The 17,320-nt window shown below is 43.1% G+C and overlaps 1 protein-coding gene across 1 annotated transcript in view; it reads left to right on the forward strand.

Annotated features, from left to right (window-relative positions):
• The window catches only part of LOC129093629 (cytochrome P450 26B1), a 33,845-nt gene that overhangs the window by 2,369 nt on the left and 14,156 nt on the right, over nucleotides 1-17,320 (forward strand). The window contains exon 2 of the mRNA XM_054601700.1: nucleotides 14,920-15,144. Coding sequence (XP_054457675.1) covers nucleotides 14,920-15,144 — 225 coding nt within the window. The remainder of the gene's footprint in view (nucleotides 1-14,919; nucleotides 15,145-17,320) is intronic.

The following is a 17,320-nucleotide window of genomic DNA, read 5'->3' on the forward strand; positions in this document are numbered from 1 at the left end:
GGAAAAGAGGAGAATCCTGCGCAGCGCATGTGTGGATGGGGACCTTATGACGCGCTCAGTGATTGGTTACTGATATGGTTATTGATATGGTTATTGATCAGGTTATTGATCAGGTTATTGATCAGGTGTCGGTGAGAAGCTTTTCCTTGTTGCTTCCAAAACTTGTGGAGACTGAGATGCTTCTGCAAAGCATGTCTGCTCCTGATCAATCAGAGGGAAAATGACGTCCCACAATGCTTTGCATGCACGGAGAGCTATGGATGTGTGTCTGGATCAGGTGCTTAGCCTTCATGTGCCATGTGCCACATGCCATGCAGTGGTTGTCAGTGCGAACTGCTCCCAGGGGCACGTGGATAGAAGGAGTTGGGGGGGGAGAGGCAAACTCAAAAAGAGAAGCAAAGGAGGGAGGAAAAAAAAAAAAAAAAAAAACGAGGCGGGGGGCTCAGCGAGCGGAGGCACGTTGGCCGTGCGCGGGGCTTGAACTCGCGGTGCTCCTCTCCGTTACATCTGACACCGAGTGAGACGCGTTCCCGGAATGCAACAGAGGACCGCGGCCAAGTTTATGGCGAGGGGGGAGGTTGGGGGGTTGGGGGGTTGGGTATGGGAATGGGAGGCCTGTCAGTCAGATAGAGGAATGAAGGCCTGAGTTTGGCTATACTTATGAGGACCAAATGTCTCAACAAGCAGAACAGAATCTGGAGGGAGAAGTCCTTTGGGTTTCTTTTCTGTGGGAGGATGTTATCGCATGATCTTAAAGTGAAGTTTAAGAAGCGAACGCGGTCATAAAATGCCTCGTGAATGCTGTTAAGTGGCCGAGGTGCTGGGCTGCAGCCGAGTCATGATCTGTGGGAACAGCGAGTGAGCCAGACGGAGATGGAGATCTGACGGGACCTTCCTCTTGCCCAGATGCTGTTTTATGTCTCAGCTACTAGTCTGCCGCTTGATTGGTCACGGAGGCGACATGCGAGACGTGCTCAGAGACGAGTCGTCTCCCTGGGGCACTCGAGGAGGAGGAGGAGGAGGAGGAGGAGGAGGGGGGGGACGGACCAAGAACTGAACTGCATTTGATTAAGTTCAAGAAATGAACTAATTAAGTGGCAGATTTTTTTTTGTTGTTGTTGTTGTTGCGAAATGGTGTTGATTAAGAGTGTGAGAAGAAAAGAAGCAAGCTGCACGGAGTCCACTTCACTTCACTTCACTTCACTTCACTTCACAGCAGCATTTGCTAAATAGATATGTGATATAAACAATGAGGCGTTCCCGAAATGCAAATGAGAGTCTTGCAAATACAGTTTTTGAACTTTTAAAGCCCCTTTAGGACCGTAGGAACTTTCCTTCGCGTTTTGGAACATTTTTGATGAACTCATTGCGTTTTCCCACCACAGGGACCAGCGTCTAAACTCAAAAAAGGGCCTGGTCGAGGGGTAATACTTTCTGGAAAGAAGGGAACTTTGACGGTGGGGTTTGCAGGGATGAACGTTGCTGATTGGTCAAACGCGCAAAGTCCCGCTGCTTCATCTCGCATATCGTTGCATTCATAAAACGAGGAAGGTTAGACATGTGACCACTTTGAAATAACGGGAGAGTATTTCACTTTGTTTGATTACAAGTAACGTATAAAAAAGACGAGAGACAAAGAGGGAGTGAGAGAGAGAGAGAGATTGCGCTAGCTGGCTGTTTTACCAGATCAAGATAGATTCGGTCAATTTGTTTTCTTTGTTATCTTTTAAATTAATATGTGGAACCTGTTAGCAAACAGTTGCTTCTTTGCAAAGTTACGAAGAAACATGACCGTTCATTTGGGGTCAATTCAAATATTCCGTCTCTTTTAGCTCTGTTTTTGGTCTCCTCCAACTCCTGAGGAAAATGTCTCTCTCTTTAGCTGCTAAATGCAACAAGCTAGCCTCTAACTCTGTCTGTCTGCTGTTTGCTTGCTCTAGTTTTCTCTTAACGACTCTTCCAGATTTCCTACATAAACAAATGTGAGTGTATATATATATATATATATATATATATATAAATACATGCAGTATATTTTTAACCCAACACACGTGCAGCAGCAGAAGCACATTTTTGGTGACGGATCCATTTTAAAGCAAACTGCAGTTTGAAATAGTTTTACGGTCACTCTGCCAAAGACCTGTCTGCTTTCATTTGGAGCTGGAGCTTTCTGAAGGGACGGTGCCAAGCAGGAGTGCTAGACGAACACACACACACACACACACACACACACACACACACACACACACACACACACACACACACACACACACACACACACACACACACACACACACACACACACACACACACACACACGTTCACTGTAACACTACCTACATGGTGCAGATTGTAAATTTCCCCGCTGCGGGACTAATAAAGGATTATCTTATCTTATCTTATCTTATTCATGGACATATTGATATAAACAAAGTTATGTTTTCCATACAGGTGCACACCCGCCCTAGCTCACACATTTTGCAGTCACTTTGGTCCAAATAAAGATTGCTACATACAGAATACTTACTCGAGATCTTTCTGATTTAAATTTTTTTACTTAAACGCGATTTTGAAACTTCTTAGCTATGAGAAAGTTCAAACTGAAAGACAAAAAAAAATTAGTTTTTCCTTCTTTTGAACAGCATCTTATGTCGAAAACACAATTCTGAGAAATAGCGTAACAGGATTTAAGTTCACTGAATTTAAGCAGTTACCTCCTGTGGCCACTCAGGGGCACCAAAGTGCAAAGTTCACAATGTTTTATTTCAATTTTTTGATGGTTTTGATCTTAAATTAAAAAAAAAAGGATTATGTACAGGTCACTAATACAATGTTCTAGAATTTCTGGGTTATGAATTTCCCCCCCAAAACATCGATTTATCTGCACGTCGGGGGCCGCCGAGTTTCCTCGTTTGACAGATTCGATATCGACACACATACACAGACGTCCACTGATGCTGCTTTCAACCAACAAGGGAAATCTATCCCGTATTATGGATACAGTTTATCCAGGTCTGGTCCTGATACCTCACACAAACACACACAAACACACACACATACACCTGCACACACATACACCTGCACACACATACAGTGCAGACAGGCTGAATCTGGGTCAAACCGGAGGAAATGAACACATGGCACAGACACTCAGACTGTACTGTGTGTTTGTGTGACTTAAGTTTGTGAATGAGCGTGAGCCAGAAAGAGCACACACACACACACACACACACACACACACACACACACACACACACACACACACACACACACACACACACACACACACACACACACACACACACACACACACACACACACAACACACGCAATGGAGTTCTATGCAGAAGGTGTTAACAAATTTGGCCTTCTGTAGTTGCAAAAATGATCAGCTCACATGCATATATATACACACACACACACACACACACACACACACACACACACACACACACACACACACACACACACACACACACACACACACACACACACACACACACACACACACACACACACTAATGCGTTGTCCTTCTGTCTACCAGCCTGTCTTCTTGTCTCTTGTCTGTTTCTCAGTGATGAAGTGTAAATGATGGTGGGCAGAGTAATAACAGTCCTGGAGACCAAACACTCTCTCATCTCACACAGTGATGACAGCTCCCTCTCTCTCTCTCCCTCTCTCTCTCTCTCTCTCTCTCTCTCTCTCTCGTTTCTTCTACACCTGTCCTGCTGCCTAATGCATCTTCTGGTAGCACTTGTACAAACCAAACTCCCAGCCTGCTCTCACAAAATGGCTAATGCATGATATTAGATTCAACAGTAAAGGATCGACCCAAGGTAATGACTTCTTTTTAACCCTTTTGAGCCCTAAAACCCGCCGGCGGGATGTAAAAGCATGTTTTCTTTAAACAATCGCCCAAATCTACACCATTTATCATAACCGGAAGATGTAAAAACTGTCATAAAATGCCAGATTATCATCTTTCCGACGGCCCTTGAACACATCATGTGTGACAAACGCTTTTGTCAGAAAAAACGCAACTGAAATGAAACTTAGAATTGTGATATTTCATCAAAAACATTTCATTTTACATTCAATCCATTTACTCCAAACAGAACCGGTAAAAAACATCAAACTCTGGCTCTCATCGCCACTCATTGCGAACAAACCCGGATTCAAATCCATCCTTATCCTGTGCACTGTTTTCCAGTCGAAGACCGCCGATCACCTCTGAGCCTTTCCTGGTTTACGGAACATGTTGAATCTTTTATTTTTTAAGGTGGATTGTGCCTTTAACTCAGCTCAGACAGAGCGAGGATTGTGGAACCTGGTGGCTTCATCTATAGTCGGGTTCCATGACTGCGGTCCGGCCCGCTGTGTGCTGCATAGCTGCGGTTACACAGACCCGACACACACACACACACACACACACACACACACACACAAACACACACACACAGTAGATGGAAATACTATGCATGAGCAAAAAATTCCATAACATGCATCACATATAGAGCATGTAGATGTAGCATGCACAGAGCATAGAGAGATTGTATTACGATGCAGAATAATGAACTCTTTCTCTTTTGTTTTCTTTCTTTCTACAAGTGTGTGTTTGTTTAGTGAGAGATACATAGTTCATTGAGCGGGCACAAGGGGCATTGTGTGCGTGTATATGTGTGTGTGTGTGTGTGTGTGTGTGTGGGTGACGGTGTTAACATTCAAGGCAGGACCCTTGAACCTCCGAGGACTCTTCTTCTCAAACCCCGATACCCTTTTTTCAAGCTTCTCTGCATTTTTTTTTCCGCTCTTATTTTTAATTCCATTTTATATGGGAATTATTGACGAAAAAAAAACCAAGTGATCGGCTTGTTTCTGTTATTTTTTTGTAAAAAGACGATGTTTCAACCTTTTAAGTCCTGCGTTTGACATGCATCTATTGCGTTTTGCGGAATCGTTTCTTTCATCCCGCTACAGCTATCTTCCATTGACCCTCGATTTCTACCGTTCTGTTCCTTCCCTTCTTTAGTCCTCTCGAACTCTCTGCACTTGGATTTTAAAACTCTCCCCTCCGCTCGCGTCTGTTTTTGCCCTTCACTCTTCCTCAAATCAAAAAACGATGTCGAAATGCGAATTTTGTCGCTTTATCGCAAAAGCGACAAAAAGAGAACCTTCGTGATTTTTTTGTGTTTTGTAAAAGCATCGCTCTCCATCTAGCTTTTTCATCTTTCTCCCTCTTCTTCTCCATCCATCCATCTCTTCCCTCCTCCTCCTCCTCCTCCTCTTGTTCAGACTAGCAGGAGGTGCTGGCATCGGCGTCCCTTGCCCCTTCTTTCACCCCGAGAACACACTGCTCCCTCCTCCAACCACTCTTGTCCTGGGCCTGAGTTTAGAGCACAATGTTAAGCTCTCTCTTTCTCAATGAGTGCGCGTACGTGTGAAAGAGAGCTTATGAACTCTGTATATGTGTGTAAATACTAAGAATCAGGCTGGAACTATACATTTTGTTCGTTTCTCAACACTTTGCAACTTCCCTACGCTACGTTTGCAGCGCTCAGACGCAATTTTATTTGTTCTTAAACCACATCATTTCAAAATACTTTCACATACTTAGAAAAAAAAAAAAAGGCTCAGCGATTTCCTAAACCAGCTAGCAGTGGAGTTTTTTTTAGCAAAGATCGCTCAAACGGGAAGAAATCGTGCATTTGCCGGGGACTATTTTCAGCAGCGGATGAATACACATTTGGAGTTCTAGAAAGCTCATTGATGCGATTTAAACATTTGACATGCATTTGTAGAGTTCCACACTGTGTGTCTTGTATTTGCCTGCAGTTGAGGCTTGTGTGTGTGTGTGTGTGTGTGTGTGTGTGTGTGTGTGTGTGTGTGTGTGTGTGTGTGTGTGTGTGTGTGTGTGTGTGTGTGTCAGGGTATTAGCTGGGGTCCCAGGGTGAGTGCTTAGAGAGTTTTGAACAACCATAATCTCCCTTCCTATAATGTCCCCGGGTCAGGGGCCAACCCTCTCTCTCCCTCTCTCTCTCTCTCTCTCTCTCTCTCTATTCTCCTTGTTTTTTGGCTGAACTATCCGAAGCCCTTTTTTGTTAATCCATCCTTTCTGAAACGAACACCCTTCCCATCTCCCCGCCTCCTCTGCCACGCTCTACGCTCGCTTTCTCTCGCTCCATTTTTGGCGCCCACCTGTTCCTCTTTCCCTTTTATTTTTTCCCTCCATTCTTTATCCCTCTTCCTCTCTTCCCCTTCATTCTTTCCCTTCCCCTCTTCCCACTTTTTCTTTTTTTCTCTCTTTCCTCCTCTGTCTCTCTGATGTGATGGCGTGACCGCAAAGGGACGGGGTCCATTGTCAAGTCGAGGACCTATCGCCCCATTCAAACACACAATCACACACACACACACACACACACACACACACACACACACACACACACACACACACACACACACACACACACACACACACACACACACACACACACACACACACACATAAACTCACACACTGGTTCCTTGGTATCTCTGGCATCGGCAGAATGATTGACAGCTGAAAAGAAAGAAGGAATTCCCTCACAGCCTTTGACCTCGTTTCCTCTCTCTCGTCCTTTTTTCATTTTTAAGCTTTATTTCTGGTGCCGTTTTTAAGATCGACCTTTTTGAACTATGAGTTTGTCGTTGTCGCTATCCCTCTTGTTCGCAAATAAATAGTTTCCCAGACAGTTTTATTACAGTTTAATATTAAACGGGTGTCATTTTCCTGTCAAAAAATAATAATATTTGACTCACCTGATCCTTCGCGGCCATCAAACCAAGCTGACAAAAAGATCGGCCGATGCATCATCTCGCGTCGTTTCATCTTCGCCTTTTCCGCGTTGGAATTTGAACAAACGGCGAACAGCTTCGGGACCTGCAATGATATTGAAAGAAACCAGTCAGCGCTCTGCGTCCCCTTTGAACACAATTTTATTTAAATCTGAACACGTTCATTTTATTGCAACATTTTAAATTTCTGGAGTATTTTTAAGCGTAAAATACTCTTAATTCAGAAAATGTCATGCAACGAGTTTTCATGCACATGCATCATCCTGTTCATGCATCCGCGGAATATATCCATTGTGCAATACATTACATTAATTTGGCAGAAAACGGTACCTATATGCAATGAAAACATTTCGACTGGAAGATGAAGTTATGCACATATTTGACAATTTCATGGCGGCAAACTTTAACAAAATTAAATTAAAAAAATCGAACTTATTCCCTCTCACTTCATATCAAAACGCTTTCATCCGCTGTGTCTTCTTCATCTATTTTTCGCCCTCTTAACTCTTTTCCCTTTTTCACACAAAGTATCAGAAGGACACATCTGAGCCAGTAAATGACTCTTTGTTTCCTACTCTCAGGTCATTCACATCCTGCTACTGTTTTCCCATCAGCCCCCGTTTTCTAGAATATCCCTGCTCCGTCTGAGCGTCACCCTGACATTTCTGTTTTATAACGGCTCCAGATGTGAACTCCCTCTCTCCCGCTCCACCCGCTCCACCCGTCACCCGAGCCGAGCCAGTGTGAATGTGTGCATGTCGAGCCGCCGCGTTGATCTGAGTAAACATAATTAGCTGTGTTTTTTTGTCTTGCCCTAATAAAAGAGTCATTTGTTGGACATTTCCACTGCGCTACAAAGAGGACATTTATAAGCCCGGGCCCAGGTTTGCCCCCAAGCCAACCCCAACATAACAGACGGGGGTATTTTTAGCACGGCCGGCGCGCTAGCTAGCTCTGCTCGGACAGTGTGTGTGTGTGTGTGTGTATGTGTATGTGTGTGTGTGTTTGCATAGAGAGAAATACAGAGAGAACAAGAGGGACGGAGAGATTTTATCAGATATTCTGTGATCGTGATGGCGTTTGTCAGAATTCCTTGAGTGTATGTGAGTGTGTGAACGTGTAATGAAAGGCTATATGTGTGTGTGTGTGTGTGTGTGTGTGTGTGTGTGTGTGTGAGAGTCTTTGGATGGCGTGTGTGGAAAATCCTCACTGGAACACCCCCCGTTCTTCCTACTTTATTAAGGTTCTTGTAAAATATCTGATAAATCTCTGTTCAAAAAATATAAAAGGGAGTCTGTAGGAGCTGACATCGCTGGCTACCAGAACATCCGTGTCCAGACGGCACACACACACACACACACTCCGCACACACACTCACACACACACACACACAAACCACTCTACTTTAAGGGTATTCCCTTTACTTTGTTATTGAACACTTTTCCTGACCCTCATTGCTGTGTGCATAACCTTTAACCCTGACATAACCTAGATTTTACCCATTTTTAAGACCTTAATACAACCTCAACTCTGATCCTGAATCTTAACCTGGAGCTCTGTTAAATATTTTGTACCTAATGACGCCTCGGGGGTCCAGTTTTAAGCTGTGTTTTGCTGTTCCCAACCTGCCGGCGCCAGTTTGACTTTGAGCTCAAAGTGAACAGGGATTTTAAGAGCGAGACACACAGAAAGAAAAAACGAAGTCAGGTCTGATTTCATATTTTGTTCATTTGCTTTGTGCGCTCGCCGGTTTGCGCCAAAGAAGATGTTGTCATCGATACAGTTAAGACAAACCAGAACGCAAAGGAGTGAGGAAGTAGGAATTTGGAAACTATGTTTGTTTGTTTGTTAACAGCAGGAGTCTCAAAGAAAGAGATGTGGGGGAATTTGAATATGGCCTGTATGGGACTTTTGTTGCATGAAAACCCCTTGGTGGCACTTTTAAATAAAACATAGATCCAAGCGGAAACGCAGATCGTACTTTACCACATTCACAATAAGAGTTAGGATGTGAAACTACACACAACAAAGCAAATTGCGTGAAGTTAATGCAACTTAACTTTGACGAAACAGGCTAAAATGTCCGACATAAATAGCGCAGTTATAGTTTTTAGCAAAGAAAAAAAGTCACGTTTACTCCACCCAATGGATTCAAAAGGGAATTAAATAAAATTGTGTTATCAAAGTTAATGTAAAAAATATAGAGAAATATAGAAAGTGGTGACTTTTTGCCGAATTAACATTGTTGAACATTGCAGCAGTTTATGCTATTATGAGGTAGTTACAATAGAACCAAAATAAAAGTAAAGTTCAACAAAATTGTTAGTTAGTAAAATTTGCAGACATCTTCATTTCAACGATGAAACTAGTTAAATTGGAATAGTTTATCACTGGCTTTAGAGTCACAGCGAGCACAACATGAATGCAAGGCCGCAGTTTAACACAAAAAAGCAAAAACAGTTTGAATACTTCCCTTAGTTTCTAGGCAACACATCCACAAGATTAAAAAAAAAAGCTTTAAAACTTTATGCCCTCGTTCTTTAAGAGAAAACTCTTTTTGGTTTTCAGCTCACATCACAGTTTGTTGCCTGTGACCTCGGCGGTAAAATCAGCCATGATGTTGTGGTAGCAATTTTGGTTTTCTGGGTATTAGTTTTTCTTTTTTTTATACAAAACTGAGCGAGTGTTTATAGCGAGGGCTCCTTCGCTTCACTGAAGTTTGGAGGGAAAGTGTGTTTCAGCCTGTGCAATCAGTGTGAAGCTGTGACGCCGACGTCTCCGCGGCGACGTCTACCACTCTGTGTGTGTATTTGTGTGTGCGTGTGTTTGTGCTGTGATCCCGTGTGCGGTTTCGAACGTGTTCTCCTGCAAGAGAACTGTGGCGTCATTACATCACGACTTTTCCATGCTTGCTCTATGTGTGTGTCTGTTTTGCCAGATTTGAGATGGGGTGTACACCTTTAATACTAAATGTCATCCAAACCACACCCCTGGCACACAAACACATATACACATATATACACACACACACACACACACACACACACACACACACACACACACACACACACACACACACACACACACACACACACACACACACACACACACACACACACAGGTTATTGTAGTGTAACTTTCTTATTCAACGCATTATTTTCCGGAGACTAAGACATCAGTATCCTGCCAAAATGTGTGTCTGTGTGTGAAAAGAAAATAGAGAGAAATGGAAAGAGAAAATGTATGAAGAGATACACACATAATTCACATAGCTGCACACACACACACACACACACACACACACTTAAAAAGTACACAGTCGGCCCAATCTGATGCTGTATCTTGGGGTGTGAAAGGGAGCCTTGTCTGGCTGCCTGAGGAACTCCCTTCGAATCGGCCTGTGTGTGTGTGTGTGTGTGTGTGTGTGTGTGTGTGTGTGTGTGTGTGTGTGTGTGTGTGTGTGTGTGTGTGTGTGTGTGTGTGTGTGTGTCAGAGCAGGCCTGCCAGGCAGACATACTAAACCACTCTACATCCATATGGCAGCAAAATGTAGCTTGGAAAACAACCACACTCTTACACACACACACACACACACACCAGGTCGCCGGCTGGCCTCTGGAGCCCTCGGGGTGTGTGCGCTAATGTGTGCGTCTGAGTGTGTGTGCGTGCATGCCACAGTAAAAAAGAGGAAGTGTACAGGAGCTGTGAAAACAGTTCAGGTCAACAGCTTTTGCGCAGACGGATCGACAGAGAGAGAAAAAGAAACTGAAATCTGCACAGGTGAAAGATAAAAGAGTGAGTGTTTCTCTAAAATGACACTCTTAAAAGTAAAAAATATATGTTTTTTTCAAATATATGATGAACGTGAATGGCAGAAAATGTTCAATCTTAAACATTGGGTTGAAATGTCTGGTATTAGCGTCAATCCGGGATAATCAAAGTGGTCGCTTTTAGTCGTCATTTTGCAAAGATACTCTCTACAAGCACAAGAGCGTGACGTTGACCAGAATGCAATGCAGCTGTAACAAAAAGATGCGCGTTGAGTAAAGCTTTATACAAAAAGCAGATCTCCTAAATGCACGCCGCAGATTAAAAGAATGTCAACGCCTCATGAAAAAGCCATAACATCTGAAGTAGTTTCAGTTGGGCTGAATGCTAATTAGCAACAATTTTTTCATCTCTAAAAGCAGTCTGGCAATCAGAGTTTTCAAAGCAACATGAAACACCTAACGGAGCTGCAAAGAGGCCGAGGCATCTGTGCTCAATTTAGGTCGAGTTCACACGGAGAAACAAAGAAAGAGTGAAAGGAGATGAGCTGCAATGGCAAGGGACAGAACTGAGAACGCAAATTTTCACCTTGATTTTTGTGACTTATAAAAAACGCAGTATTTGTGCGAATAAAGACTTTAAAAAAACGGCAAGAAACAATCTGGTGAGTCATGACAATATGTACCAAATACAAAAAACTGATACGGGACGTTTCTGCAAAACCCTGTGTTCAATGATGATATTTTCTACGTCCATTACCAACGTTATATAATGCTCATTGCACATGGCAACCGTGGAACTGTCAAGGTTTTGAAAACAGGGAAGATCGTGATTAATAAAAAAGTAAAACATTTATTTTGGGGTCTGTGACAGGGAGCACATTTTGATCTACTGCATGACATCCAAACTTACTTTTAACCTCGCCACTTAAATGGCACACGACTTCACTCAGTTGAACTTAATGTTGGCGTTATAGGTAAACGGTGAAGCACGGAATATGGATGTAATTCTTGGTGATACCGGGCTGACTACACAAATACGGTAGAAATATACAGAATACAGCATATTGCCTGCCGTTGCAGCAGCATTTACTTCAAAGTAGAAGTCCTTAACGCAAATGCAAAATACTGGGGCTGCACATAAATATTATTCATATTGGCAATTTTCAGTAACAGGTTTGAATAGATTTGTGCAGTGTACGAGCACATAGCATGCATTTTGAATATTACCCGTTCTGCACGACGTCATTGGTCATTGATGCCTTTATTCTCGATGCAAAAGCTCAGAAAATCGGCCTTGTTCCGGAAAAACAAACATGCACCTTCTGTGAGAAAGTCTAAATGAGCGACTTGTAGGTAGTATATTTTGTGTTTCCTCCATTTTAACAGTTCTTGGCGACTGAGGCCGTTTTTTAGATTTGATTGTATTAAACGTATCAAGGCTTCTCTGCAGGACTCTGAGCCACAAATTACACCGTAAACCAGAATCGCTGTGAGGATGAAGGTGCAGCTTCAGTCAGTGGAACGCTGCAAAATAGGAAGCTGTGTTTGTGCACGCACACACACACAAACACACATATCACTGATGTGAGAGGTGTGACTCAAACAGGAAACAAACTACCTGCTAAAATTAGTCCCCGAAAGAAGCCAGCATTCACACACACATAGTGTACATAACTGAAAGCAACCAGAAGCTCTCTCTCAAAGACACACACACACACACACACACACACACATACTGGTGGTTTCCAGTTGAGGGAGGGCTACAGTAGCTCTTAATGTTAATTCCCTTCAGAATAAAAGAGCAAAATAATAAGAAAAGTTTGATTTTATCTACGTAACTTTTAATAAAAGCACTCAAAGAAAATGCAGAAATGAGAAAAATGTGGGACCAAACTGTTTTACAGTTTACAGAACCTCATAGTACTGCTTCTTTGGCTCGTATGTTTACATATGTCACCCGTGTGTGTGTGTGTGCGTGTGTGTTAGCCTCACGGTTGTACATATCTCTTTCCCCAGGAGTAAACCGGGGTCAAACCAGTTAGTGTTGTCACGGCAATTTGCAGTTAGGCCTCTGCGTGTTTGTTTGCTTTGCACTTTTTTGTGAATTTTATGAATCTGGAGTATGTGTGTACCTGAACATGCCTGTGTGTTTATACTGTATGTGTGTGTGTGTGTGTGTGTGTGTGTGTGTGTGTGCTTGTGTGTGAATGATGTGTCTGTCTGCCAGTGTTGGTGTGTGTGTGTGTGTGAGTGTGTGTGTGTGTGTGTGTGTAACACAGTAAGCTGCCCTCGGGCTGATATATATTCTTTTCACTCAAACAGCCCATTTACAGTTCTGGGGTCGGCTCCCTCTCGCTCTGCCGTGACCCGGACCGTTTAGAGGTCAGCGTCAAAGCTGAACTCAGGTCAGCTCGCTAACTGACTCCAGCTCTGGTCCTCTGGGGGTTTACTGACAGCCGGGGCTGTTCAAACTACGGGGCAGGGCCCAGAAAAGGGGCTGTGAGGCCTTCTTCTAGTTGGGTCCCAGAATGTAAGAACTATGTTTTCTGTAACATCTGCAGCAAGGAAGTTTGGGCAACTTTTAAAACTTTACAAGCTAATCGCTCATTGCTGTGGCGTTTCTGTGCCATCAATTCTGGCGCTTTCTTTCTCTGATTTTCTGTAGATTCAGGCTGAGTTCCTGTCCTCTGTCTTCTCCTTCTCAGCTAAAGGAATGACGGCTATCACTGCTGATTCAAATGGGTTCTTCTTCTTCTTCTGTTTATTCAACCGGACTGAAATCCACATGAAACCCATGATACTGAGTCTTTCTTTTAGTAGTTGATACACATCAGTGTTGGACAAAATTTCAAAAATCAATAGAGTGATGTATGATTGACGTGTTCTTGCAGGCCAACCCCTGAAAGTGAGCATCAAACTGGTTTCCATATCCATATGTGATGATGTTTAGTAGTCTCTTTTAGCCACTTGTTAGCAACCGCCTTTTTAAAGACACATAAAAGCTCCTAAAATTCACCAGAGCTGCATTTACTGACGTATTTTATATCAGGCTGAAAATGAAATTATGAAATCCTTGAAGATCTCATTACGTTCCTTCATTCGATTCCTGTCTTCATGACATTTCATTTACTGTACTTGAAGCCTGATCCGAAGCTGTTTTGGGAACCTTTGACCTCGCTGATTCATTGGTTGATGTTACAGCTGACCTCAGATCACGTCCTCAAGGCAGTTTGCATTGAATTAACTCGGTGTATACGGCCTTCTTAAACATCTGCCCGTCTGCTGCCTTCACTGTATACGTTTACATTTTTGCTCTGGGAGCCGAGATGATGGAAACATTAGTAACTTTTAGCATGTGGGGTCTCACCAGAAATGGTCTGTTTGGGCCCCAAACCACAGAGAGAGAAAAAAGACTTACTCAGAGCTTTTTAGAGGTGAAGATCAAAGCTGGAGTGAAGGTCAGATGCTAAAGGCTGTTTTAAATTAAATTCTTTTAAATCGTGAGGAGCTTGCACTTGAAAGGCTTTGATCGCTTTTCTGTCTGCTATTTGCAAAATACCATCACAGCGTCATTCGGCAGATTGTGGAGAAGGTTTTGTTAATGATGTGACAATGAGGATGATGATGATCACGTCGGGAAAGATGATGTTTGTCACCACTTTACAAAGCAAAGCAAAAAAAGCGTATGACATTTGGTGACATCTTCAGCTTTCTGACATCAACAGACCTAAAAAAACTGTTTTGTCTACAATATTTAAGACTTCGTTATTGAATTTCGGACATGTTGGTTTTGGTTTTCGTATGCACAAAGTCAAGCGGATTATAAGAAATCGGAGATGAAGACAGAATGAAAAAATGAAACAGAAAACTGAAAATGAAAACAGTAGGAGATGAGGGGGATCTCCATCAAGCAAAAGGATGGGAAAAGCGTTTATCTTTTAACGTCGGCTAAACAGGGTGGAGTGTTTGGTGGTTTCCTCTCACACCTTCTGCTGTGCGTACATTTCTACTGTTAAAGGGAAATTCCAACTTTCAGCAAATATTGCATAATTTCCTCTGCCTTAGCATCCTTTCCAAACGACCCATCTCAAACTTCTCTTCTGGTTTGAAAGTTTTATGTGATTCTATCTTCTTATGTAATTTGCAACCAAACTTTGAATGAATAGTGAAAGTGAAAGTGAATATAACTTCCACAATCTCAAAGTCATCATTTGTCCGTTGGAAAAGGTCTTAGAATATTTACTCAAGAGTCCATGACTTTTCATAAAAATTCCCTAGAGCTCCAAAGTTGATGTTCTTGTCTCGTCTCTTGTCCAGGGTTCGGGCTTCCACGCGTCGCGGAGGCAGAAGTACGGCAACGTGTTCAAGACCCACCTGCTGGGCCGCCCTCTGATCCGGGTGACGGGCGCCGAGAACGTGCGCAAAGTGCTGATGGGCGAGCACACGCTGGTGACGACGGACTGGCCCCAGAGCACCGCCACGCTGCTGGGGCCCAACTCGCTGGCCAACAGCATCGGAGACATCCACCGCAAGAGGAGGAAGGTCAGTAAACGGGACGAAATACACGAATACACATGCATGCACATGTTGGAGATTTGGTGTGTCATAGGAAAGGATAGAGTCCTCTTCCTTAACGAGCAGTCGGCATTGAAACGGTCTATGCCGCCAATCAGGACTAGAAAAATGAATGTCCTGCAGTGTTAAAATCTGAATTAAAAGCAGCCACATTAAATGAATATTCCACGGTTCAAAGGTAAATCTGAAAAATTTGAAAACTTCGCTAATTTTTTCTGCAAAAGTCACGCTGATAATGGCACAAAGAACGACTTCTGTAATACTTATACGTCAGAACTAGATGCAGTCACATTAACATAATGAAAAGGGACGAATATGAACTCAAATATCTGTCTTGCACCAACATTTAATCACAACGAGAGAGGATTCTTAGAAGCAGAGGAGAAAAATATTTTCAACTTTCATTCTTGGATGTAAATCCAGTTGAATTACTTGTTCCTGTACAAATGTACAGCATATTCCGTAGTACAGTATAACATATGCAGCAGAGTTATATAGTTCATATCTAATAAATTACGAAAGTGATGAGAGAAATGTACTGGATGATCCGCTCGTTAGCCGTATTGGAACATTTCACCAATGGAGATATTTAAAATCAGCGCCATATCCGAGAGACGCTACGATCCGTTAGGTACAGTTCAGACACACATAAACATGCGCTTGAAAGGAAACGGTGTCCACTGTCAAAAGCACTGGAGTCGTCTGCTACACAATGAGGAAGGTAGGACACACACACACACACACACACACACACACACACACACACACACACACACACACAAACACACACACAGAAAGAGAGAGTATCAGTCTCGGTCTTATCAGCAGCGTTCTGGCTACTGAAGCGTGAGAACGACCCTCCATCACTCGGCCCTCTGTCAACGCCTGCCCGCCGTTCGCCCTCCATTACTTACTTTACTTTCTTTTTCTTCTCATCCTCTCTTCTTAATATCTCATTTATTCTGACGATTATACATATATATATATATATATATATATATATTTTTTTTTTTTTTTCGTGTCTGTTTTTCACCTTCTGTCTCTCTCTTTGCTTCCTCCCTTTCTCTCTTTCTTTTTTCTCTCACTCTCTTTTCTGTGCCAGGACCATTTCAGGTAATCAGCCACTTACCTCTCCCTCCTATTATCCCGTTATCCCCGGGGCACATACCTTCCCTCTCTCTCTCTCTCTCTCTCACACACACACACACACACACACACACACACACACATGCACATGAAGGACAAAAAACAAGCAGAACAAGAAGCAGAGGCTGCTGTGTTTTCCTGTAAATCAGTCTCTACTTTTCTTTCTCTGGATCCTCCATGAACGGAGAGAGGAAAGAGGCTTTTTTTTTTTTTTTTTGGAGGGGTTCGGAGGCGGGGTCAGGTTTTGTTACCGCGGTGCCCGGGGACGGTGAGGGGTCGGCTGGGTCTAATCTGGGCTCTGATCCCCTCTCCTCTCCCTGGAGACCCCCGCACTAACCTCATGTAATGACCCCTGATTAGGAAGGCTGCCTCCAACACAGCACAAAGAGGGGCTTTCTGTGGGGGGCTCCACACACACACACACACACACACACACACACACATACACACACACACACACGCATAACAGTACACAAAGCCATAGTATGTGCACACACACACTTGAACATTCCCTTGCTCTCAACCCAAACAGCAAAATACAGAGACGGACGCAAGGTCGATAACGTTGCTTATAGTCGGTTTGAGCCCCGTTATGCGAGGCAACCACACTGCTGAAGTGCCTTTGAGCAAGACAAGCAATCTCATACCTGCTGCACATGAATCCATCCATGACCTCTGAGGCAAAAGGAAACAGGTTTTCCACAACAGAGGTCAAGCGATGAAGTTCGACAAGTATTGTATTGGCTCTAGGGTAAAAACGTATGTTGTTCAACCTCCATCAAATGTATTTTTGCTTTTTTTTTTTTACTTTCTTGACAAAAATCAGCCGGCATATAGAAAGTGATGGATGTTAAGACATCACTTTCTATATGCCGGTTGTTTGGACGAAAGAGAAGAAGAAGAAAAAAGTGCCAGCAACAGAAAACCTCAAAAAAAAAAGGAGGTATGACCCAGGACAAGAAAGTGCAAGAAAACCCCTCCACTTACAGTAAAGTGT

The sequence above is a fragment of the Anoplopoma fimbria genome, chromosome 7 (genome assembly GCF_027596085.1).
Source record: "Anoplopoma fimbria isolate UVic2021 breed Golden Eagle Sablefish chromosome 7, Afim_UVic_2022, whole genome shotgun sequence".
Classification (NCBI taxonomy): domain Eukaryota; kingdom Metazoa; phylum Chordata; class Actinopteri; order Perciformes; family Anoplopomatidae; genus Anoplopoma; species Anoplopoma fimbria.